This window comes from Nycticebus coucang, chromosome 6, assembly GCF_027406575.1.
Source record: "Nycticebus coucang isolate mNycCou1 chromosome 6, mNycCou1.pri, whole genome shotgun sequence".
NCBI classification, from domain to species: Eukaryota; Metazoa; Chordata; class Mammalia; order Primates; family Lorisidae; genus Nycticebus; species Nycticebus coucang.
In genome coordinates, this window is record NC_069785.1 from 46,674,276 (window position 1) to 46,699,756 (window position 25,481).

General features: G+C 41.5%; 1 protein-coding gene and 1 pseudogene across 1 annotated transcript; both read left to right on the plus strand.

Annotated features, from left to right (window-relative positions):
* The window catches only part of LOC128589234 (glutamine synthetase-like), a 159,103-nt pseudogene that overhangs the window by 72,033 nt on the left and 61,589 nt on the right, over positions 1-25,481 (plus strand).
* On the plus strand, positions 15,386-23,584 carry B2M (beta-2-microglobulin). The gene is made up of 4 exons (XM_053596197.1): positions 15,386-15,543; positions 19,775-20,053; positions 20,911-20,938; positions 23,073-23,584. The coding sequence occupies exons 1-3, from the start codon at positions 15,477-15,479 to the stop codon at positions 20,922-20,924; spliced, it is 360 nt and encodes a 119-aa protein (XP_053452172.1). The 5' UTR covers positions 15,386-15,476; the 3' UTR covers positions 20,925-20,938; positions 23,073-23,584.

Here is a 25,481-nt window from a genome sequence, read left to right on the forward strand (position 1 = left end):
CTGAGGCGGATGCCAAGCAATCGAGTTCTTGGTGCGTCAGAGCAGTGTACTTGAAGCGCCCTCAAGTCCACCTGGTGATGTTGCCCTTTAATGGGTCACGTGAGCTTAAGTGTGCTACCTAGCTCTAACTGATGAAGGACTCCTGTGAATTAGAAGTCAGATCTTCCAGGTAAAACACTTTTGCATGAGATACATAATCTTTTTTTTTTTTTTTTTTTTTTTTATAGAGACAGAGTCTCACTGTACTGCCCTCGGGTAGAGTGCCGTGGCGTCACACGGCTCACAGCAACCTCTAACTCTTGGGCTTACGCGATTCTCTTGCCTCAGCCTCCCGAGCAGCTGGGACTACAGGCGCCCGCCACAACGCCCGGCTATTTTTTTTTTGTTGCAGTTTGGCCGGGGCTGGGTTTGAACCCGCCACCCTCGGCATGTGGGGCCCGGCGCCCTACTCACTGAGCCACAGGCGCTGCCCGAGATACATAATCTTATATCTTCTTGCCTGCTCTAATATAAAACTGCTCCAGACTCTCGAGGGTAAAATAAATCAACAAAAACAAAAGAACAGGTACAACATTACTCCTGGCAGGCAAAACCCAAGACCCTCCTGAGCTGCGTTTAACCCTCAAGCAATCCTGGGTTCTGTGCCCACATCCTGTGTTCAGCTGAAAGTCACATGTCTTTGTAGAACTTCTAAATAAAAATAAAAACTAAGCTAATTTCTCTACATCAAAAATGCAAGTTTGGGCCCTATTGTCATTCTTATAACACCAGGATTCTTGGTGGCTTTAAAGGAAAATAATTGTTTCAATTTTGCTGTTTCAATTCAGCCTTTATAGCATCTAAAAAAAAAAAAAGGAAAAAATTTTGCTGTAGCCCAGATTTAAGTAGTTGTATAGATTTAAGTAGTTTGAAGGATACTGAAAAGCTTTTCAAATATCTGAATTGGCCTTTTTGGTAATGTTATACAGCTGTGTCTCTCAAGAACTTCATAAGAACTTACTTTGGAATTAGTGAATTTCATTGTTCTGGAAGTGAGTTATTAGGCTGTGGTAGACACTAGACTTTAGGGAGAAACATTTTTGTTTCTGCTGTACGCAGATTTTCATTCTGAAGGAACTTTTTATGTTGAACTAGCACCAAAGCAGGTGGCCCAGGACTCAGTCATTAAGATCATAGCCCTAGCCTGGCTGTTTGATGTTTCAGTTAGGACTTAGTGGCTTTTGTGGAAGTCCCCTACACTTGCTTGAAGTCTCATATGTCCACTGATCCCCTAAGTTTTCTAGCTTTCTTGCCATTGTTTAATGGTGCTAAGTTCAACTAAGCTAAGACCATTCTAGGCTTGTAGTACAACCATGATTAAAGCAGGTGTTCCTCTCAGCCTCTTAATGTTTTCCATAGAATAATAAATATAGACAGGCAAATAAAATTTGGAAATAGAAACGTTTACATTTGTTATATAAAATGCCTAAGAACTGACCCCTCTTTTATGGAGAATTTTTTTTTTTTTTTTAGATTTAAAAAATATCCTGGGCTAGAATACAGTGGCACGATCATAGCTCGCTGCAACCTCAAACTCCTGGGCTCAAGCAGTCCTCTAACCTCAACTTCCTGAATAGCTGGGACTATGGGCACCCCACCACCACATCCAGGTAATTTTTTCTATTTTCAGTGGAGACAATGTCTTGCTCTTGCTCAGGCTGGTCTTAACCTCCTGAGCTCAAGCGATCCTCCTGTCTTAGCCTCCCATAGTGCTAGGATTACAGGTATGAGCCACTGTCCCCAGTCAAAAATTTTTTTAAAGGCAGGATCTCACTCTGTTGCCAGGCTAGTCTCGAACCCCTTCAGCACCTGACACACTGCTGACACACAATCTCAAAGTCGGAGTCATTCCCATAATAGAGATCTTCAACAATAAGTTGTTTTTGTGGATCACAGTTCCCAAGTAGCTGATTACTTTTTCTATTCAAATTTCTCATATTGCTTTTATCCATACATAGTATGCATATAATTAAATGTGACGGAGTCTTCTTAGAAGACTTTAGAAGACACATGAACAGCACCAACTTGGGTACCACCTCTGCCATCTTTCTGCACACAGGCTATATCAAAGATTCTTAATCCCAATTCTTAAGTCCCCTGAAATTGTGTATGTTTGTGTTATTATTAACATGAACATTTTTAGAACATAGCTTCTATCATATTCTCAAAGGGTTCAAGGATCCCCCAAAGGTTAAATCCTCTGCAACCTGATATCCCTGGGTAATCTCATTTGCTCACATTTTCCTACCACCTGGATTCAGATGATTCCCAAGTCCACTTGTCAGGTGGGACACCTTCCAATCTAAACACACCTTTTTCATTTCCTGTCCTTTACATAAGGCCCTTTAAATTTGGCCCTCACTGTCTCTACAGCCTCCCGTCTTAAAGTTCCCTGCCTCCTAGTTTGGGTTTCAGAAATAACAAACTGTGAAGATTGGGGTTCCACGGGAGCCCTCTCTCATAATCACTCTGCACCAGGATGTCCCTACCCTGGGAACATCTCACCCTTGGTCAAGAAGTTATATTCAATTATTGATTAAGCCAGTTTCCTGTCCCTGTTCTTTTGTTTTTCTTTTGAATAATATTGCAAGTATGTTATCTTAGTAGGTAGTATGCTGTTCATTATGTCACTTAAGCAAAATGAGGTTACAAATTAAGAGTTGTTTTCATTGAAAGGTATGGTGTCATTATATTTATATATATATATATATATATATACATACACACACACACAGGGTGGCCATAAAGTTTGTGTGCAATTAAAAATTTGCACATGGGCTGGGCCCATCAATGACCCAGATATTTTGTCCTGTCCCACCCCATCCAGCTGGGGCAGTTATTCAGTGATAAGAGGGCAGGAAGGGTATACTGCAGGAGTGAGCCACTTTCCCAGCCCTCTGCATCTTCCTGGTCCAGAACAGAGACCCAAGCAAACCGAACCTGGGTGCCTGCCTATACCAGGCCAGGAAGGAGAACTGAGTGCACACGGGCCAGGGAAAGCAGTTGAATAGAACCAGAGAAGCAAGTGAGGCCAAGGCGAGTAGATTGCCTGAGCTCACAGGTTAGAGACCAGCCTGAGCCAGAGTGAGACCTTGTCTCTGAAAAATAGTCGGGTATTCTGCACACACCTGTAGACCCAGCTATTCACAAAGCTGAGGCAAGAGAATTGCTTGAGCCTAAGAGTTTGAAGTTGCTGTGAGCTAGTGAGGGTGACAAAGTAAGACTCTGTCTCAAGAAAAAAACAAAAAAATTTGCATGCTAACTTTTTGACCATCGTGTGTGTGTGTGTGTGTGTGTGTGTGTGTATTTTTGTCCATAGTTCCTGGCCCATAACTCCCAAAGTTCTTGTTATAAGCATCAGGAACAGGCCTCAGAAGATAGTCTCTCTCTCTCTCTGACCTTCTGTTCTCTATCATCTGCTCAAGGCAGGACTCTAATCTGATTACGGGTCAAGAGATCCCCATTCCAGAGACATTTTGCCCCATGCCCTGGAGGAAGGAAATGCTGCACAGGGTGGTCAGGGAGAATCTGAACACACAGACCTTGCTGGGTTTACATCATGAGCTTTTTGTCCAATCACATTTCTACACAGTTGTCACCAGTGTAATGAAGCCTCCATAAAAACCCAAGAGGATTGGTTTGGAAAGCTTTGGGGTAGCTGAATACATGAGGGCAGACAAGGTAAACTAGAACTCATCCACCTGCTGGGAAGGTGGTGCACCCAACTCCACAGGTTCAGAAGCTCCAGTGCCGGGGACCCTTCCAGACATCTTTATCTGCCTCTTTATTTGTATCCTTTAACATATCCTTTGTAATAAGTCAGCAAACATAACTAAATGTTTCCCTGAGTTCTGTGAGCTACTCTAACAAATTAATCAAACCCAAGGAGGGAGTTGTGGGAAGCCCAATTTGAAGCTATTCCGTTAGAAGTTCTGGATGCTTAGACTTGTGACTGGTGGGAAAAAGGGGTCATTCTTGGGGACTGAGCCCTCAACCGGTGGGATCTGATGTGATCTCCAGGTAGTGTTGGAATTGAATTAGAGGATTCCCAGCTAGTGTCTGCTGCTTGGTCACAGAAGTCTTCTATGTTGATGATTGTTGTGGTTTGGAATTTAGAGGAAAAACATGGTGTGAGAGTTTCTTCCAAAGCAGAAGGTGATTTCAAATGCTTTATTGAATTGTCTCATTCTAATATTCTAATTATTCTAATGGAAAAAGCAAATTCATCCCAGGCTTCACTTCCTCCAGGAAGCCTCCTCAGACATCTCCTCTCCTCCAGGCTGGACTGGGTGCCCTTCTTACATAAGCTCATGATCCTTACCACTTTTGCTCATTACAACTACCACCCTGAATTGTATTTTCTTCTGTATTTGTCATCCTCCTTAAGAACAGAGATGGTCTTCTTGATCTTTGTGTCCCAGCACTTTCTGGAAGAGTAAGTTCTCAGTACATGTTGATTGAGCTGAACTGAACTGAAAAATAATAACTTCCTTTCAGAGATTTATTCAGATAAGGGTTCTTGAGAGCCACCTGGTGTGTCCTACTCCAGCCCACTGTTCACATTGTCCCCAAGAAATGTCTTTTTGTGAGGACAGAGCCTCAAGCTGTCTCCCTGGGTAGAGTGCCAAGGCATCACAGCTCACAGCAACCTCCAACTCCTGGGTTCAAGCGATTCTCCTGCCTCAGCCTCCCAAGTAGCTGGGACTATAGACACCCGCCACAACACCCAGCTATTTTTTGGTTGCAGCCGTCATTGTAGTTTGGTGGGCCCGGGCTGGATTCGAACCCGCCAGCTCAGGTGTATGTGGCTGGTGCCTTAGCGGCTTGAGCCACAGGTGCCAAGCCAGAAATGTCATTTTTTAATTGTTTCTGAAGATTTTGAGAACTCAGGAAAGGAGATATTTCTGTTAAGCCCAGATCCTTTCAGCACTATTTCCTTCACAACTGCTAGTAATCACGTATTATCCAATCAGTAACCATGTCAAAATTAACATAACACCATTGACAGATAATACAATGTAAAAATAAGATTTCCATTTTCTCTGTCATTTACTTTAAAATCCTATACTTTAGTTCAGTATGAATGTCTGTTAATATAAAATGTCTATGTCCTAATGGAGACTAAGAAATCTTTGACCACACTCCTTCCTTCTTTGAAAAGAAAAATTGCCTAATTTCAATACAAAAAGTGTAATTTTATATTTTTAATTAATTATGAAAGTGTAATCTTAGGGGAACATAGGCTAAGTGTATAAAACTCCCATTTTTATTGAGATCTTAGATTGAAATGTAGTATGTTATTATAAAAAACTCAAAAATTTTATTGTTTCTCAACACTATGCTTCTATTTACATTGTAGGAAAGGTGCATATATAGATAGAAAAGTTGAGAGTTGGTCCTCCAAACCTATTTTTAACCCATAATCAGGTAATTCTCATATGATCTATAATTTAACATACAGGTGGCCATAAAGTTCATGTGCAATTTAAATCAGGCAACTATTTTAAATTGCACACAAACTTTATGGCTCGCCTGTATTAAAACTTTCTACGATTGATCTGTAATTGCCACATTTACAAAGAAACTTCTGTGTAAGAGAACCTTTTTTAAATGAGTTATTTTGTATTGCATTTAGGCTCAATGTTCATGTATTTAAAGTTACCTGTGACATTTGGAAAATTTTTTTCACACTTAGGAAAATGTAGTTATTTACATGGATTCATTCAATTATACCTAATCTCTGCAAAATATTACTGTGCATACTTAAGTACAATTGATTAAGTAAGATTACTTGTGCAGACAAAAGACTTTCCTCGCACATTTAAATCATACTTATTCCACACTTAAGACAAATGCCTCAATACAAGTTGGAAGAGACTGATAATGACTGATAATTTATTGTGTTCTTAGCCTCTTTTTTTGACATTACATAGAATTTTCAGTTCTACTTTGCTCCTTCAAATAGATGGTTTGTCATAAAACTTGAATGACTAACACTATCACTGTGACCATGGACTTCCATATTTTGCCATGCATAATGCATACTTTTTGCCTAAATTTTTTTTTTTGAGACAGAGTCTCACTATGTCACCCTTGGTAGAGTGCCGTGGGGTCACAGTTCACAGTAACCTCTTGGGCTTAAGTGAGTCTCTTGCCTCAGCCTCCTAAGTAGCTGGGACTACAGGCACTGGCCACAACACCCAGCTATGTTTTTGTCCCAGCTACTTGGGAGGCCGAGGCAAAAGAATCACTTAAGCCCAAGAGTTGGAGGTTGCTGTGAGCTATAATGCCACGGCACTCTACTGAGGGCCACAAAGTGAGACTCTGTCTCAATAAATAAATAAATGGAAAAAAAAAAAGAAAATTAAATAAATAAATAATAAACACAAAGCAAAGCTGAATATGACAGTACACATCTATAGTCCTAGCTAGCCAGGAGGCTGAGGAAGGAGGATCTCTTGAGCCCAGTAGTTTGAGGCCAGCCTGGGCAAAGTCACAAACAAACAATTTAAATAAGGAAATACAACTTTTCAATGATTGGTAGCCAACTTAGGAAAGGGTGTGGGGAAATGAGTGCCTCTTTTATTTTATACTGGGAGGATAACCTGCCTCTGGAAGGCAGTCTCACAAGTAGAGGGTAGGTTATAATAGGGAAAACTGAAAAAATCCCATTTAGAGTATTGGGTAAAAAGTATGGTATATGCATATAATGAAATACTATGAAAGAATGAAAAAACAATATAGATTGCTGTTGTTATAGAAATAGATATATTGTCCATAATAAATGGTTAAATAAAAAAGTAGTTTTGGGCCAGGGGTGGCAGCTCAAACCTATAATCCTAGCACTCTGGGAAGCTAAAGTGGGAAGATCACTTGAGCTTAGGAGTTCAAGAGCAGCCTGAGCAAGAGTGTCTTTACTAAAAATAGAAGAAATTATACCCAGATGATCAAAAATTATTTTACAACAAAGACATTTGCATCAGAATGTTTATTGCAGCCCAATTAATAATAGCCAAGACATGGAAACAGCCCAAGTACCCATCGACCCATGAATGGATTAACAAATTGTGGTATATGTACACCATGGAATAATATGTAGCCATAAAGAAAGATGGAGACTTCATATCTTTTATGTTTGCCTGGATGGAGCTGGAACATATTCTTCTTAGTAAAGTATCTCAAGAATGGGAAAAAAATATCCAATGTACTCAATACTATTATGAAATCAATATATAATCACCTACATACTTAGATGAATGGCAAAACATAACTATAGTCCATAACTATACTCTTCCTGGGAGGAGGGAGGCTATTTGGGGGGACCTCACCTAATGTGCATGATGCAATGGTACATTTCAAAACTATTAAGAAATGAGTATAATTGTGATAGATGTGTTACTTAGTTCAATGTAAGCATTTCACATTGCATATTGAAGCAGTATCCTGAACCTCATAAATGCATCAATGTAAAAAGTTATGATTTAATAAAAAAAAAAAGTAAAAATAAAATAAATAAAAATAGAAGAAATTAGCTGGGCATTGTGGCAGATCCCTGTAGTTCCAGCTAATTGGGAGGCTGAGGCAGGAGGATCACTTGAATCCAGGAGTTTGAGGTTGCTGTGAGTTAGGCTGATGCCATGGCACTCTAGCCTGGGGCAAGAGTGAGACTCTGTCTCAAAAAAAAAGCACAGTTTATAGAGAAATATATGCAGAATGATTAAATTTGTAAATATATATCTATACTTATGTCCATAAGTGAATAGACAAAGTCTGAAAAAAGACATAATTGCATTAGTAGTGGTTATCTTTGACTGGAAGAATAACAGGTGATTTAAATGTTTACCTCATGCCTGTATTCCTAGCCCCATGGGAGGCTGAGGCAGGTGGATTTCCTGAACTCAGGATTCAAGACCTGTCTGAGCAAGAATGAGACCCACCTCTACTAAAAATAGAAAAACTAGCAGAGTGTGGTGGCAGGCACCTGTAGTCCAAGCTACTTGGGAAGCTGAGGCAAGAGAATCATCTGAGCCCTGGAGATTGAGATAGCTCTGAGATATGATGATGCCATGACACTCTCCCCAGGGTGACAGAGTGAGACTCTGTCTCAAAAAAAAAAAAATGTTTATCTTTACTCTTATCTGTATTGTCTGAACTTTACATAATAGCTGTATAACAGCCATGAATTTTATACTTAGAAAAAAAAATGGAAAAGCTTTCTAAATTATTTTTAAAAAATGCCCAAAAGATAAACAAGGAAATAAAGAGATCCAGCTCTGTTGGCACCTGCATCACAGTCTAAACTCTAAAGTTCACATTCTTTTCCTTGGCATCAAGGTCCTCTGCAGGCTTCTCTTTAATGCCTCCAGGTAGAGTTAGTTTCCTGGTATCATATTTTTTTTTTTTCTTTTTTTGAGGCAGGGTCTCACTCTGGCAAGCAGGCTGGACTGATGTGATCATAGCTCACTGCAACTTCAAACTCCTGAGCTCAAGCAATCCTTTCATCTCGGCCTCCCCAAGCACTGGAACTACAGGTGTGAACCACTGTTTCTGACCTGTCATAATCTATTTACAGGTCTATAAACCAGAGTGTAGGTGTTCCCAAGAGGAGGAAATTTGCCTAGTGCATGCCAAGTGCAGAAGAGTTACTGGCACTCAGTAAAGAACTGTTGAATGATTGTTGTGAGCACTGAGTCCAGAGGATATGTTGGGGCCAGATTGTGGAAGCATTCAGCCCAGGTTAGGAAGGAAGCCAAAGCTTTGGGGTATCTTTGTCTTGGGAGCTACAGACCCCCCTTTTTAACCTCTCATTCCCTTCTTAACAGTGGCAGCAGCAGGTAAAGCAGGAGTGGTCTGGCCTATTTGAATCATGGCACATAGGGAATGGCCTAGAAATGTCAGTGCCAAATGGGAATAAGACCTGTCATTCTCACATGGTATGCTGGCCCTACCTTACTGTAGTGTTTGGATTACAGGTGTGAGACACTGCACTGGCTTTAAATTTCTGATTTTTTACTAAATAATTCCTCCTGATTTCTTTACAGTTCTCTTTTAGAAGTCTGTAGAAAAAGGTCCACAATACCAAGACTAGAGAGCACCTGATTTGATGCAAGTGGAACAGTAGCTGAAGAGGGCAAGAAAGACTACATTTGCCAATCGATCAGAGGCAAGTTTCAGCTCAGCAAGATGGAAAGTAGAAAGCATGGCTGAGGGGAATTTGCTAAAAGAGAAAATAAGTATTCGAAGGAGTTTTATTTTTAATGGTGCTGTAGGGTATCCAAGGCAAGATAGAAAATACCCAAAGTTAGAATTCTGCAGTTTTAAGTAGCAACTGAGAAGAAGACCTAAGTATTGTACCTGCAAGGGGGAAACACCCATTAAAAGAGGCTGTGCCAGGAACTTAGTAACTGGATATCCTTTTCTCTGGGGACCGTGCCCCATTGTTGGCATCTGGGGCTGTCCCTTTGTCCCCATACAGTTGCAAGAGTTTCACTTCAACATTTACCTAATCCTTCTCTACATCCAATTTGACAACTGATGCTACTTCTGATCCCTTTTATGCTTTCAGTGGGTGTCATGTTCTAAACAAACTGTAATAATAGTCCTTGTAACATACAATTTTAAAATTTCCATCTTCCAAACTAACCTGTTTCCCCGAAAATAAGACATCCTCTGAAAATAAGACCTACTTACAGGAAAGATAAGACGTCCCCTGAAAATAAGACCTAGAGCATCTTTGGGAGCAAACCTTAAAATAAGACACTGTCTTATTTTCGGGGAAACAGGGTATGTACAATATATGAATATATATCCATGGATGGATGCCCCAAACGTTAACAGTGGTTTCTGAGGGGAGGAAAGTAAGATGGGAGGAGACAAATGAGGGGAACTTTCACTTTTACCTGATAGACCACTAATTGTTTGCATTTTTTACAATGGTTGTACATTCATTTATTGGGCTTATAATTGAGGCTGAAAAATACTTTAAAATTGTAGTCATTACTGGGAGAGGATTTGGGAGAAATTAGGATCTTATGCTTCTATGATTTTTTTTAACTTCAAGTTTGTATAATTTTCCCAGTATAAAAAATTGGCAATTGACCTCCTGAATAGCTGGGATTATAGGCATGTGCCACCATGCCAGCTCACTGTGGGCAGTTACTGAGAAGGGATTGATATGAAGGTGTAATTGGGAGGTATGGAGACCAGGACAAGGATAGAATATGAGTAAGGAAGGGGAGGCAAATACATAGTATTTTTTTGTTTTTGAGACAGAGTTTCACTATGTTGCCCTTAGTAGAGTACCCTAGTATCACAGCTCACAGCAACCTCAAACTCTTGGGCTCAAGCGATTCTCTTGCCTCAGCCTCCCAAGTAGCTGGGACTACAGGTGCCCACCACAACGCCCGGCTATTCTTTGTTGCAGTTGTCATTGTTGGTTAGCTGGCTCGGGTCAGGTTCGATCCTGCCAACTTCAGTGTATGTGGCCGGCACCATAACCACTGTGCTATGGGCGCCAAGCTGAAGGTGAGTAGTACTATTATTTTTTAACTGATTTTTTTTCTGTCCATAAAGGTAACATGTGCTCATGATAGAAAATTAGAACATAACTAAAAACTATGAAGAAGAAAATTAAAACCCCAAGTAATCCTACATTCAGAGATAACCATTGTTTTTTTTTTTTTTGTAGAGACAGAGTCTCACTTTATGGCCCTCGGGTAGAGTGCCATGGCCTCACACAGCTCACAGCAACCTCCAACTCCTGGGCTTAGGCGATTCTCTTGCCTCAGCCTCCCGAGTAGCTGGGACTACAGGCGCCCACCACAACGCCCGGCTATTTTTTGGTTGCAGTTTGGCCGGGGCCGGGTTTGAACCCGCCACCCTCGGTATATGGGGCCGGCGCCTTACTGACTGAGCCACAGGCGCCGCCCCAGAGATAACCATTGTTAAATGGTATAATATAAGAAATTTGAAGATTGTTGCCTTCCTAAAAGTCCCTTCTGGTTAGATCTGTTCAGGGACCAGAAATCCTCCATCTTTTGTTTTATTCTATTAAATTCCACAAACAAATATATGAGCTCCTATCTGAGGTGTTCAGATTTGAGAGCTGTTACATAAAGAATAACATGCCAAAAGGAAATAGAACACAAGGAGGAAGTGTCTTTTTAATCAGCAGTTCTGAACTACACTGGAGGAAAAAAAAAAAACCTCACAAGATCCGCATGAGGTAAGTACTGTTATCCTTATTTGCAGGAGAGTACATGGGGCCAAAAGTTGAGAAAATTGCAGTATCTGCTTGGCAGGTAATCCGTCTTCCTCACAGCTTTTGTGTAACCACTATACTCTACCAATTGCCAATTTTTTCTTTTTTTTAAGATAGAGTCTTACTCTTGTTCCCCAAGCCAAAGTGTGTAGTGTCCACCTAGCTCACAGCAACCTCAAACTCTTGGGTTTAAGCAATCCTCTTGCCTCAGCCTCCCAAGTAGCTGAGACTATAGGTACGGGCCAAAATGCCTAGCTAGTTTTTCTATTTTTAGCCATGAGGTTTCACTCTTGTTCAGGCTGGTCTTGAATTCCTGAGTTCAAGCAATCTACCCACCTTGGTCTCCCAAAGTGCTAGGATTATAGGCAAGAGCTACCACCATCATCAGTGGGTTTGTCCTTTTGTGTGTGTGGGGGTGTGTGTGTGCGTGTATCTTTTTTTTTTTTTTTGTAGAGACAGAGTCTCACTTTATGGCCCTTCGTAGAGTGCCGTAGCGTCACACAGCTCACAGCAACCTCCAACTCCTGGGCTTAAGTGATTCTCTTGCCTCAGCCTCCCGGGTAGCTGGGACTACAGGCGCCTGCCACAACGCCTGGCTATTTTTTGGTTGCAGTTTGGCCGGGGCCTGGTTTGAACCCGCCACCCTGGGTATATGGGGCCGGCGCCCCACGGACTGAGCCACAGGCGCCGCCCTTTGTTTTTGTTTTTTAGAGATGGGTATCTTAATATGCTGCTCAGGCTGGATTCAAAATTCTGGGCTCAAGCAATCCTCCCACGTAGCTGAGAGTACAGGTACATGTCATGGCACCCAGCTTTGTCCTTTTAAACGGTTATAATTAACATACAATAAAATATGTGTACCCCTATGAAACCATCCTCAAACTCAAGATAATGAACATATCCATCACCCTTACAGTTTCCTTGTGCTTCCATGATCCCTTTTCCCCCTGGAAACTACTCATCTGCTCTCTGTCCCTATAGACTAGTTTGCTTTTTCTAGCGTTTTCTATACACAGAATGATACAGTATGTACTCTTTTTTTCTTGGCTTCTTTCATTCAGCATAATTATTTCATCCATGTTGTTGTGTATATCAATAGTTTATTCCTTATTTGTTGCCAATAGTATTCCATTGTACTAAAAAAAAAACAAAGGCAGAGTGATAGTGTTCCATTGTATGGATATATATGTGTACAACAATGCATTTATACATTCACGTATTGACGAATGTTTGGATTGTTTCTGGTATTCCACTATTACAAATGAATCTGCTGTGAACATTTACATACAAGTCCTTATATAGACATATACTTTCATTTTCTCTTGGGTAAACACCTTCAGTGGAGTGGCTGAATCTTATGGTGTATATTTAACTTTTTAAAAAAACTATTGAACTGTTTTTCCAAATTGTTTGTACCATTTTACATTCCCACCAGAGAGTTCCAGTTCTTCCAAATTCTTGCCAGCATTTACTATTTCAAAAAAATGTTCAGTATAACAGATTTTTTTAGAAAAGTCATATAAACAAACAACCCCTCCCCCAAACTCCCATATCTGTTAATTGCACTTTTGGAAGATCACATTATTAAGATGTCATATTTGTAGATTTCCAAAATTTGCCCTCATATGCAAACAGTGTACTTGTTTTATAAAAATTAGTTTTATATCTCCTTTTCACTCTCACTAGTCCAAACATGTCAAATTAAGTTAAATGCAGTAATTCCACACACACAGAAAACTGAAAAATAGGCCAGGCCAGTGGCTTGCCAACTGTACTTTGGGAGGCTAAGGCAGGAGAATTGTTTAAGGCCAGAAGTTTGAGACATGCCTGAGCAATGCAGCAAGACTTCATCTCTACAAAAAATAGGAAAATTAGTGGTGTGGTAGTGCCCACTGTAGTCCAAGCTACCCTGGAGGCTGAGGGAAGAAGATCCCTTATGTCCTAGAGTTTTAGGTTATAGTGAGCTATGATGACACCACTGTTCTCTAGCCCTGGAAAAAAAGGCTAGACCCTGTCTCAAAACAACAGCAACAAAAATGAAAAATAGACCTTTCTCTGTCCTCACTGATTTTTATTGCTTTTCAAATCGGTTTCCTAACTGAATGAGTCTGAATCAATCTTTCTTTTTCTTTCTTTCTTTCTTTTTTATTGAGACAGTCTCACTTTGCCACCCTCAGTAGGGTGCTGTGGTATCATAGCTCACAGCAATATCAAACTCTTGGGCTCAAGCAATCCTCTTGCCTCAGCCTCCCAGTAGCTGGGACTGTAGGCATGCTCTACAATTCCCAGCTAGTTTTTCTATTTTTAGTAGAGACAGTCTTGCTCTTGCTCAGGCTGGTCTCAAACTCCTGAGATCAAGCCATCCACCCACCTGGGCCTCCCAGAGTACTAGGATTACAGGGGTGAGCCACCACACACAGCTGAATCCATCTTTAATGAATTTTAAATTTAGTATTTTTCTTTGATATAGTTAACAAGAAACAAGAGGCAAAAAATAGCCCTGTCTCTTCCTATATTCCTATGGCACTTTTCTAGTACAACTCAATATTAACATTTTATAGTATAATTCAACAAAAACATTTTAAACTTTAAGTGCGTTTTTAAAAGGGGTTGGGTGGAGACAGGAGTGACAACTCATAACTTTTATGAATAGCAATTATTCTTATATTTCAGTTATAGTAAGAGTTGGTAAGAAGTAGGTAAATAACTCAATACAGTGCTTATTAAAAATTATATATTAAACATTATAGAACACTTACTATGTGTTAGCCAATGTGTGAGACTGTTCATTATCTCATTAAGTCTATGAAAAATATTCTATTTTATCTAGTTTAGACAAGACCTCTATAATAGCAATTATTTAAAGTACAAATATATTTAAAGAAACCTGTAAAGTATGTGTTGTGCTCCTTAGGGAAGCACACTGAAACACTCTTCATTGGAAAACCCTGGTGATTTCCAAGATGGCTTCCTCTCTCCCCGCCCGTGGTGCACTTCCTCTTCTCACTGTTTCACTCAGAAAAGGTTGGTGGACTTGGTGGCCATGTAATGGTAGCACCTTATTTATGATATCTTTAGGGTGTAAGTTTTCTTTGTAAATCTGCCTGCCATTGTCATGCTCTTTTAGTCACTGGTTTTAACTTTCTTGGCAGGGCCCACGGCTGATGCAATCCAAACTCCAACTAAAACTGCTGAGCCCTTTGTCTTCTGGTGTCTAAAGCAGGAATGCCAATGGGGCAATCAGGCTAGAGTCTGAATCCTAGTCTCTTAGCTTTTGTTTCCCCTATCTATAAAACAGTGTAGTCCTTATCTCCTAGAGTTTATTCATTTATTCACTCATTCATTCATTCAATGTAGCAGTACCTACTATGCACTAGGTGCCAGTGGTAACTCTAAGGGAATTATGGACTTGAAGGGCTCTAGAAACTCTACAGCTCTAAGGAAACAAGTTACTGCTTTTACTGTCAGTGGTTGTTTTTTTCCCCCAAATCAACAGAACAAAGCAAATTACCCAAACAACAGCAACCAATTTCTTGGCACAGAACCTTCCAAAAAGAAATTTTCTGTGAAGGAATTCATGAAGCAAGAAAGGTCCTCGTTCGCTCTGGACGGTTCTCTGAGCTGTCCTCAGAAGGTTGCTGAGACTAGTTTTCTTCCCCAGATAGTCGGGAAACCCTGCAGTGTATTCCCGGGTTGTAGTTATAAGGCTAAGTTCTCCTTCTGTCAGGCACCGTTGACACTCTTAATCTTTCTGGGCTTGTTTTCTCCAATGAAAACCGCAGGCTAGGCGGTTCACTGGCTGGGTGACCGTTAGTTAGCAAGTCATTTAGCATCTATAGGGCCAATTTACAAAGCGAGGGCGCTGGATGAAGCTGCTGCCAGCCTTACTTTCTAGGATGAGCGCCTGGTGCCTCAAGCTCGGGCGCGCACCCCAGATAGGAGGAAGTGGATTTTACAGAGAATCCACCCAGTCCAGCCCACGTCGTCTATTAGGAGACCACAAGAAAAGGAAACTGAAACCGGGAAAGTCCCTTTCTCTAACCTGGCTCGGCCTTGCGCGCTCGGAGACGGGTGACGATCGCTGCTCGCAGGGTCCTGATTGGCGCCGCCTGAAGGGAATAAAAGTGGGTGCGCTCGGCCGGGCGGGCAGTACACGGCGGAGAGCGTCCTGGTCGCGATGTCGCGCTCGGTGATCTTTGCCCTGCTCGGGCTGCTCTGTCTGGCTGGCCTGGATGCTGTCCAGCGTGAGTCTCCCCTTCTTCCCTCCCCCGCTCCTCCACCAGCCCCTCTTCTCCCGACGCCACTTTCTTTGGCCCTTTCAGTGCTAACTCTGTAACCTCCTCTCCCGAGCCTGGCCGGGAACTAGCCCAGGTCTCTGTCTCTGGGGAAGCGGTGGGGTGGCCGGGGAGTGGGGAGGAGGTGGGAGCTCCGACACACGCTTCTTGCCCCTTTCCGCCTGCAGCAGGGGGTACCTCTGACCCGCCGGGGCAGGGCAGTCTGAACGAAGTTTGGCGTGTTGACAGCTTCGGAGCGGCCAGGGTGGGGGAGGGTTTCTCTTCCTCTCTTTTGCTGGGCCTCTGGTTTCCGCGCGCAGCTGGAGGGGAGGGCGGATAGACTGGTCCCAAAAGCTGGAGGGGAGGGCTGTGACTGAGAGCAGACAGGTGGCTGGGGTTTTGGGGAAGGCCATTCCGGATAAACCAGTCCTCTGCAGCTCTGCTCCCCGGGGACCGGGAGTGCTTCAGGCTTCGTTTGGGTGTCCGCCAAGTTAGATGACACCTCAACACCTGGGATCTATGTGGGACCAAACCACCAGCCATGAAAGGCACACGACGTTTGTAGAATGCTTTGCGGTGTTACAAAGCATTAACTTATTTGCTCCCATTACATATCTCTTTTAATAGTCACAAGAGCTACCTGGTTTTGATAATTTACTATGTGCCAAGGACTTTACGTGCTTTATGTCATTTAATTTTGAAATGTGCCTAGGATGTAAATGGTATATTTATCGTCTGCATCTCACAGAAGAGAAAACCTGAGGAATCGAGATTTTCAGATACTTAACTACACAGGAGCTAAATGGCACCAATTGGGGTTGAAATTGAGCCTGATCAAGGTCTTTTGCGGAAGTGTAGGCCTTTTGGCATAATCTGAGCATTTTTTGCAGAAACACGCTTCCTGACCTTTTGGTGTGGGGATTCTCCAGAACAAGCTGGGAGGCTGTGGGCCTTGTTGCCTTTTTTTTCCACAGAGGGCTTGCCCTTTGGCAACTTGCCTGGTTCTTTCCAAGATACATGGAGCCCCTACTTTCAGTTTTGAAAAAGTGAAGGTTGGTCAAAGTCAGAGGAGTTGTAAAACCAGCTGTAAGATGATTCAAAATGGTTACTGATCACAGTTCCAGACCAGCCTGAACAAGAGTGAGACCCTGCCTCTAAAAATAGCTGGGTGTGGTGGTGGGCGCCTGTAGTCCCAGCTACTTGGGAGGCAGAGGCAAGAGAATCACTTGAGCCCAAGAGTCTGAGGTTGCTGTAAGCTGTGACGCCACCGCACTCTACCGAGGGTGACAAAGTAAGACTGTCTCAAAAAAAAAAAAATGGTTATCAAGACTGTCTAGGACATCAAAGACCTTGAGCACTTTCTAAATACTGGGCAAATACCAGTCCCTCTACTCTTTTCATAAAGGCTGTATGAAACAGTATTTTGATCATGAGAAAATTATATTTAGCTTGATTACAATTTTTTGTTTCTTGAGACAGAATCTCACTCTGTCGCCCTGGCTAGAGTGCAGAGGCATCATAATAGCTCACTGCAACCTCAAACTCCTGGGCTCGAGAGTTCTTGCCTCCGTCTTCCAAATAGTTGGGACTACAGTGGTACTACCACAATAGCTGATTTTTCTATTTGTTGTACAGACAGGGTCTCACTCTTGTTCAGACTGGTCTGTTGAACTGAATCAGCCCCCCCCCTTCAGCCACTGAAAGTGCTAGAATTACATGGTATCTGGCATCAAATACAATTTATTTTCAAGATGTAGAATAATACTTATGTCATCACCATTATTGGTACTTGTTGGTGACATTATATATCATTTTTAAAGATAACAATCTGACACTTAATAAAAACTTACTTTTATACCAAAGTAATACAACATATGTGTCATGCATAGATGATTTCTGGAAGAGGCACAAGAAACATGTAATGGTGATTTCCTCTAAAGATCTGTTTTCCCCTCTGTTCTGTATGTAGATTTTGTTTTATTTTATTGTAGGAATAAATTAATTTTTCAGTTAAGCCTTGGAAGCTTAAATAACTCTCCAGAAGTCACAGAGCCAGTAAGCAGTTGAGCTCAGATTCAAACACAGTGTGTCTGATATTTATCTTCCTTTTAGAAGGGATTACAATGATCCTATTTCCTTCCCTCAAAGAGAGAATTCCTGGCAGGATGAATCTGCTCTGTGGCTTTTAAAAAATGTTTCTAGGCTGGCGCCTGTGGCTCAGTGAGTAGGGCGCTGGCCCCAAATGCCGAGGGTGGTGGGTTCAAACCCAGCCCGGGCCAAACCGCAACAACAACAAAAAAAAATAGCTGGGCATTGTGGCAGGCGCCTGTAGTTCCAGCTGCTCCGGAGGCTGAGGCAAGAGAATCACGTAAGCCCAAGAGTTAGAGGTTACTGTGAGCCGTGTGACGCCATGGCACTCTACCCCAGGGCGGTACAGTGAGACTCTGTCTCTACCAAAAAATAAATAAATAAATAAGAAAAAACAAAATAAAATAAAAAATGTTTCTGTTATCAGAAACTCAAATGCAAAGAGCTCTCTGGTTTATCTTCACTTTTAACTTTATGGAAAAAACCCTCACAAAAACTAGGGCTTCTCTGGGATTCTACATCAAACAGGAGCTGGTGGGGCTGGTGATCTTTCCTTTGCTGATAGGGAGTTTAGTAAGATGTACCTGGTCAAGGTTGCCTTTTACTCCTCCTCCTTCCCATCACCTCCTGCACATGAAGGAATAGCAGGCCTTTAACAATCACGTACCCTGAATATATATGTATTTTAAAAATAAATTAATAGGCTGGGAGTGGTGGCTCACACCTATAATCCTAGCACTTTGGGAGGCTGAGGCAGGAGGATTTCTTGAGTTCAGGAGTTCAAGACAGCCTTAGTAACATAGTGAGATCCAATCTCTACAAAAAACAGAAAAATTAGCTGGGCCTGCTGGCATACATCTGTAGTCCCAGCTACTCAGGAGTGTGAAGCAGGAGGATCACTTGAGCCAAGGAGTTTGAAGTTGTAGTGAGCTATGATCATGCCATCCCCTCATGTCAAGGCAACAAAATGAAACCTTATCTCCAAAAAGGACAACCAAAAATGTAAATTATATACATATACTAGTGTCAAACTGTTTATTTAGTAGCCGTAGCACTTCGTTTTGGATTAAGAATATAGAAATAGAATTAATATTTTCTTTATACTTCTCTTTAGGTGATCTAGTCATGCATATCATTTTTGAAATCCTGTTCTGTAGCATTAGGGAATGTATGCTAAATTAAAAATGCAAATCCCGCCAATACATTACTCCATTTGGTCATAATGGAGAGTATGTTCTCTCCCATTTGCCATAGTTCTCACCTCTCCCTATTATATTTTATCCAACCTAATTCATACATTTAAGGTATTTGCCAGCTTCTATGGGCATTTAGGTTTTGTTTCTTTGTTTTCTAGAAATCAGGTGCAAATCATATAGGCTGGGTATATAATCTCTGGGCTTAATTAAAAGGTTGTGTTGTTTGAAAAAAAAGAAAGAAAAAAAAACGGTTGTGTTGTTGATAAGAAGATAACCTGGTTAGGAACCTGAACAAAGAGATAATAACATCTGCCACTTATAGAATAACTGCTATGTGCCAGGCACTTTACTAGATGTTTACTACATATTAGGAAGTCAGATGGGTGTAGATTTAGGCAGGAGCAGGAACCAAAAAAGGGAGCAAACATAAGAAACAAAGATTGAAGGGACTGAAACAATAACATGAACAATTTGATGTGGCTTCTATGGAGGGTATATGAATGAGAAGTGAAATTTGGAAAGTAGATTGGAGCCAAATCATGTAGACTCTAGAATGATGTGTTAAGGAATTCTATAGGTTCTATTCTCTACAGAGAAGCCATCAAAGGTTCTTGAGAGCCTCCAGAGAAAGGTTCTTAAAAATTCAGCACAAGATATTGCTCAAAATCTGCTAGAAAAAATCTAAAAAGGCATGTGTACTAGAATTAGGTGGGAAAGATACTAAGTCATAGTTTGTTCCTCAAAATGGAGGTAGCCTTTTTGGAAAGTGTAAATCTATTTGGCCACAGTGGAGATGGAATTGGGAGAAATACATGATCAAATTTAAATTCTTGGTGCCTGATGTAGCGTGAGACCAGGTTAGCCCCAAGTGGAATACTCTGACAATATTCATATACCTTTCCCTGTTGTTCCCCCAGGTCGTCCAAAGGTTCAGGTTTATTCTCGGCACCCACCAGAGAATGGAAAGCTGAATTTCCTGAATTGCTATGTGTCTGGATTTCATCCATCTGACATTGATATTACCATGTTAAAGAATGGAAGGAAGATAGAAAAGGTGGAGCAGACCGACTTGTCTTTCCACAAGGATTGGTCTTTCTATATGCTGACCCAGACTGAATTCATCCCCAATGAGAAGGACGATCTTGCCTGCCGAGTGAATCATACCACTCTCACTGAACCGATTGTAGTTAAGTGGGGTAAGTTTTAAGTTCTTTCCTTAGCTGCTGAAAGTTATATCTGAACAGAGCCATAGCATAAATAAAGCTGCTTCGACATAAAAAGTCTACATACTGGGATTGTCAGGGAATGTTCTTAAAGCTCTGATTAGTGGTAGAGATCTCTGCACAGGACAGTCCCTGAACCAGTAGTTTCCCTGCAGTAAGAGCAGGGAGTAGCAGTACTTCATGAATGCATATGCACTCCCAACACTCCTACCACCGGGCGTCCTCTGATTTTTCCTGGTAACCCACCAATACTTAGCACCAACTAGCATCTCAGAAAGGCATAGGTCTTTGTCTGTAAGCCCTGCTATCATAGCACCCTGCAATTCTGGACTCCTCCAGTGTTCTCTAGCTGGGATGGGATCTGAACTTAGTAGGGTGGGTTGGGTCCTACTGGGTAGTTCTATACTATTCTCAGAAACAGCAGCCTAGGCTTGGCGCCTGTAGCTCAGCGGCTAGGGCACCAGCCACATACACCGAAGCTGGCGTGTTCGAACCCAGCCCAGGCCTGCCAAACAACAATGACAATTACAACCAAAAAATAGCTGGGCACTGTGGCAGCCGCCTGTAGTCCCAGCTACATGGGAGGCTGAGGCAAGAGAATCGCTTAAGCCTAAGACTTTGAGGTTGCTGTGAGCTGTGAGCCCATGGCACTCTACCTTGGGCGACATAGTGAGACTCTGTCACACACACACACACACACACACACACACACAAAACAGCAGCCTATTCTGCCAGCCTTATTGCTAACAGTTATAGACATTTGTTAAATACATAGTATTCTAAAGGTAAAACTTAATGTTTTCTTTTTTTTTTCCATGTCTTTTTCACAGATCGAAACCTCTAATCAGCATCATGGAGGTGGGTTTTTGACCTTAAGAAAACGTTTTTTGTTTCATTATCCTGGGAACATAGATGGCTCTAACATGGCAACTCTCACTGTATGAAGGACATTAATTAGGGTAGCATTTTAGCATGCAAAGAATAATCCTATAGGGTCCCTTTCCCTTCTCCTGTGGAGTGGTATGAAGAGGGTGTGTGGTCTCAGGTATGGCTCTGCCACATCATTGACCCTCTAGGGAGGGTAGAGAGAGGACTTTGCCCTTGGTGTGGTGGGATGGAGGCAGCTGGTTACCCACACCACCTGCAAGGCTTTCATGTTTCTTCTGCCATTTCCACATTGGATATCTCTGCTGAAAAGATGGCCTTCAAAAGTGAACCACTCTCTTCTTTTGCATAGCAATTGCTTTATTCTTTAGCCAGAAGAGACAGTTCTGCAGATGTCTCATTCCTTCAACCTCTTGTTCAGCTTCAGTGTGTAGGCCCTGTGTTTGCCTTTTAGAGTCTCCCAGTCTACTAGGGGGGAGAAATGGAAGCAGATTGTTATAACTTACTATGAAGATACTATAATAGATCTACAAGGAGCTCCAGAAGCTTAAAATGGCTGCACTTGTAATCCCAACACTGAGAGGCTAAGATAGGAGGATGGCTTGAGCCCAGCCTGGGCATCATAACAAGATACCATCTCTAAAAAATATTAGCCAGGAGTGGTGGCACATGCCTGTACTCCGTTACTTGGGAGGCTGAGGCAGGAGGAACACTTAAGCCCAGGAGTTTGAAGGTACAGTGCTCTATGAATGGGCCATTACATTCCACCATGGAACACAGTAAGACCCCTGTTTCTTTAAAAAAAAAAAAAAGAAGAAGAAGAAAGAAAGAAAGAAAAGAAGAAGGAGGAACTTGAACTTTACTGCATCTTCAGTTGGAGTCCGGAAGTAGAAAATCTACCTTTCTGATGAAATTCTACTGCCCAGGGTACCTTGATACTGAAAACCCATTCAAATCTCCTGTTCTATTCTAGGATAGGGAAAATGGTTTGAGAGAGTACCAGAGAGGTTTAGTAATCTACCCATTCACATAGTTACTAAATGATAGATCCAGGACCTGAACTTTAACAGTCATGTGTTGCTTAACAAAGGGGATACAATCTGACAAATTCTTAGGTGACTTTGCTATTATGAGAACATCATGGAGTACACTTACACAAACCTAGATGAAATAGCCTACTACACACCTAGGCTATATGATATATAAACCCATATAGCATGTTAATGTACTGAATACTATAGACAAATGTCACACAATGTTAAGAATTTGTGGGTGGTGCCTGTGGCTCAGTGGGTAGAGCCCGATATACCGAGGGTGGCAGATTTGAACCCGACCCCAGCCAAACTGCAACAAAAAAATAGCTGGGCGTTGTGGCGGGTGCCTGTAGTCCCAGCTATGCAGAAGGCTGAGGCAGGAGAATTGCCTAAGCTCAGGAGTTGGAGGTTGCTGTGAGCTGTGACGCCACAGCACTCTACCGAAGGCAATAAAGTGAGACTCTGTCTCTAAAAAAACAAAACAAAAAAAAAGTTAAGTATTTGTGTATCTAAATATATCTAAGCATAGAAAAGGCACGGTAAAAAATATGGTATTATAATCTTAAGGGACCACCATTAAGGTGGAAGGGGTCTGTCTTTGACTGAAATTTCGTACCAGCATTTTTTTCCTCTAAGGTTTTAGGAGCACTAATGGGACAAACTCTAATGGGATATATACTCTTTTGTAATTATCTCTGGAGAATTGTCTGCAGCTACTTTTAAAAAGGTGACCTAAGGTCAGACGTGGTAGCTCATGCCTGTAATCCTAGTACTCTGGTTGGACTGCTTGAGCTCAGGAGTTCAACACCAGCCTGAGCAATAGCAAGACCTTGTCTCTACTAAAAATAGAAAAACTGAGGCAAGAGAATTGCTTGAGCCCAAGAACTTGAGGTTGCTGTGAGCTATAATGTCATGGTGCTCTAGTCAGGGTGCCATAGTGAGACTCTGTCCTCCCCCCCAAAAAAGACTGACCTATACAGCAGAAGTTAGACAAATTTGGTGATGAGATCTGTTATTTAATTGAAGTACATTTGCTGACCTTTTTCTTTTCTTCTTCTTTTTTTTTTTTTCAGGTTTGAAAATGTCTGATTTGGACAAGACTAATTCCAAATACTGAGCTTTTTTTCTTTTTAATATTGATATGCTTGTTTACTTCATGCACAAAATGTAGAAAATTATGATGATGTCTTCTTTGTAATTCTGTGTTGTGCAGACCTATACCTGGGCTAGACACTCTAAACCTCTGGGTGAGCTCAAATCCTTTGGTTTTAGCTCTGGCAACTTAGGTGGGAAGGAAAGAATTTTCATGTTCAACACCAATAGCTTGGTCAATTCTGAACTGCAATCTTTTCTGCACACAAAGCTGGATAGTATGACAGTTATGCATGTTCAAGTTAACCCCAATCTGCGTACTTTGCTTTTTAGAAATAGAGAAAATAATGATATTCAATTTTTAGAAATATTGGAAGGACATCGGAAATTTTTTATAATGGATTTTCTCATATAAAATTCATATTTACATTTGTTAAAGTGAGACATGATTGGCAGATTTTGTGTTATTAATTAAAACAATGGTAAAACTTGATGTGTTCAGTTTCTTATGTATCGTCCCCTTGTTACCCTTTTGTTTCAGGGAAACAGTCTTCCAGAATCACTTGGTGAAGGGTTCAGCTCACAATGGAAAGGGCTTCAGTGATCTGCATTTTACAGATGAGGAATCTTATGCCCAGAGAAGTTAAATTTAAATGTCTTAGTTGGGGTAACAGCGATACTGGGAGCCCACACTTCTGTATTCTAGCCAGAGTTCTTTTCTGTGGGCCAAAACATTTGGAGTATGCAGACTTTTTAAAAGAGGGAACAAAATTATCTAGAATATTTAATATTTATGGAAGCAATAGATATACAGTTGTTCCCGGGTATTGAGGACACCATGGGGGGAATGGTTCCAGGATACCCCATAGCTACCCAAATCCATAAAGGTTCAAGTCCCTTATATAAGATATTATAGTATTTATACATAACTTCCATATACATTACTTACAATACACAATACAATGTAAATGTAATGTAAATATTTGTGATATTATAGTGTTTTGTAGCAGTTCTCAACCTGTGGATTGTGACCCCTTTTTAACAATGAAAATACATCGTGGCATTAGGAAGGTTGAGATCCACTGCCTTAGAGACATAATAACAAGAAAAATATGTACATACTCAGTACAGATACAACCATCTTATTTTGGGCGCCGGCCCCATATACCGAGGGTGGCGGGTTCAAACCCGGCCTCCGCCAAACTGCAACCAAAAAATAGCCGGGTGTTGTGGCGGGCGCCTGTAGTCCCAGCTTCTCGGGAGGCTGAGGCAAGAGAATCGCATAATCCCAAAAGCTTGGAGGTTGCTGTGAGTCCTGTGACGTCATGGCACTCTACCGAGGGCAGTAAAGTGAGACAGTCTCTACAAAAAAAAAAAAAATGTTTTTGATCTGGGTAGTGCCTGTGGCTCAAAGGAGTAGGGCACTGGCCCCATATGCCAGAGGTGGGGGATTCAAACCCAGCCCTGGCCAAAAAAATGCAAAAAAAAAAAAAATTTTTTTTTGATCCATGGTTGGTTGAATCCATGAATGTGGAGCCCATGGATATGGAAGGCCAACTATATTTAAAATAAAAAATACTATCTTTGAGGGCAGCGCATGTGGCTCAAAGGAGTAGGGCACCCCCCCATCTGCCAGAAGTGGCGGGTTCAAACCCAGCCACAGCCAATAAGTGAAAAAATATATATATACTAGTTTTGAAAATGTCAAGGTATTATCAAAAGTTCAGGCCTTATGGCTGGGAGCCTGTAGTTCAGCAGCTAGGGCGCCAGCCACATACACTGGGGCTGGCAGGTTCAAACCTGGCCAGGGCCTGCCAAACAACAATGATAAATGCAACAAAAAAATAGCCGGGCATTGTGGCAGGGGCACCTGTAGTCCCAGCTACTTGGGAGGCTGAGGCAAGAGAATCACTTAAGCCAGCGGTTCTCAACCTGGGTCATGACCCCTTTGTAACAATGAAAATACATTGCAGCATTAGGAAGGTTGAGAACCACCAGTTAAGCCCAAGAGTTTGAGGTTGTTGTGAGCTGTGATGCCACAGCTGTGATGCCACAGCTCACAACAAGGGTGACATAGTGAGACTCTACCAAGGGTGACATAGTGAGACTCTGTCTCAAAAAAATAAGTAAATAAATAAAAATAAGACATTTACATAAGCAGAAAAAAAGAAACCTTGTTAATACCACCCAGACATAAACACTCATAAGGGTTCATTTTGCTGTGGCTACCTTTTCAGAAGAGTTTTCATTTTTGTATCTTTACAAAAGTGGTTATTAAACAATACTTTACATTTCTTACTTTTTCTATCCCTAAGGAAAACATGTCATAAATGGAAACAACACAGAGAATTGGCAAATCTTGTCGTTTCTAGTTTTTGTTACCATCCACT

What these genes read in the sequence shown, in the direction of transcription:
- B2M (XM_053596197.1), top strand. Translation starts at nt 15,477, where the DNA reads ATGTCGCGCTCGGTGATCTTTGCCCTGCTCGGGCTGCTCTGTCTGGCT. An exon ending in TGGCCTGGATGCTGTCCAGC is followed by an intron (nt 15,544 to 19,774) that starts GTGAGTCTCCCC and finishes TTGTTCCCCCAG; the next exon opens with GTCGTCCAAAGGTTCAGGTT.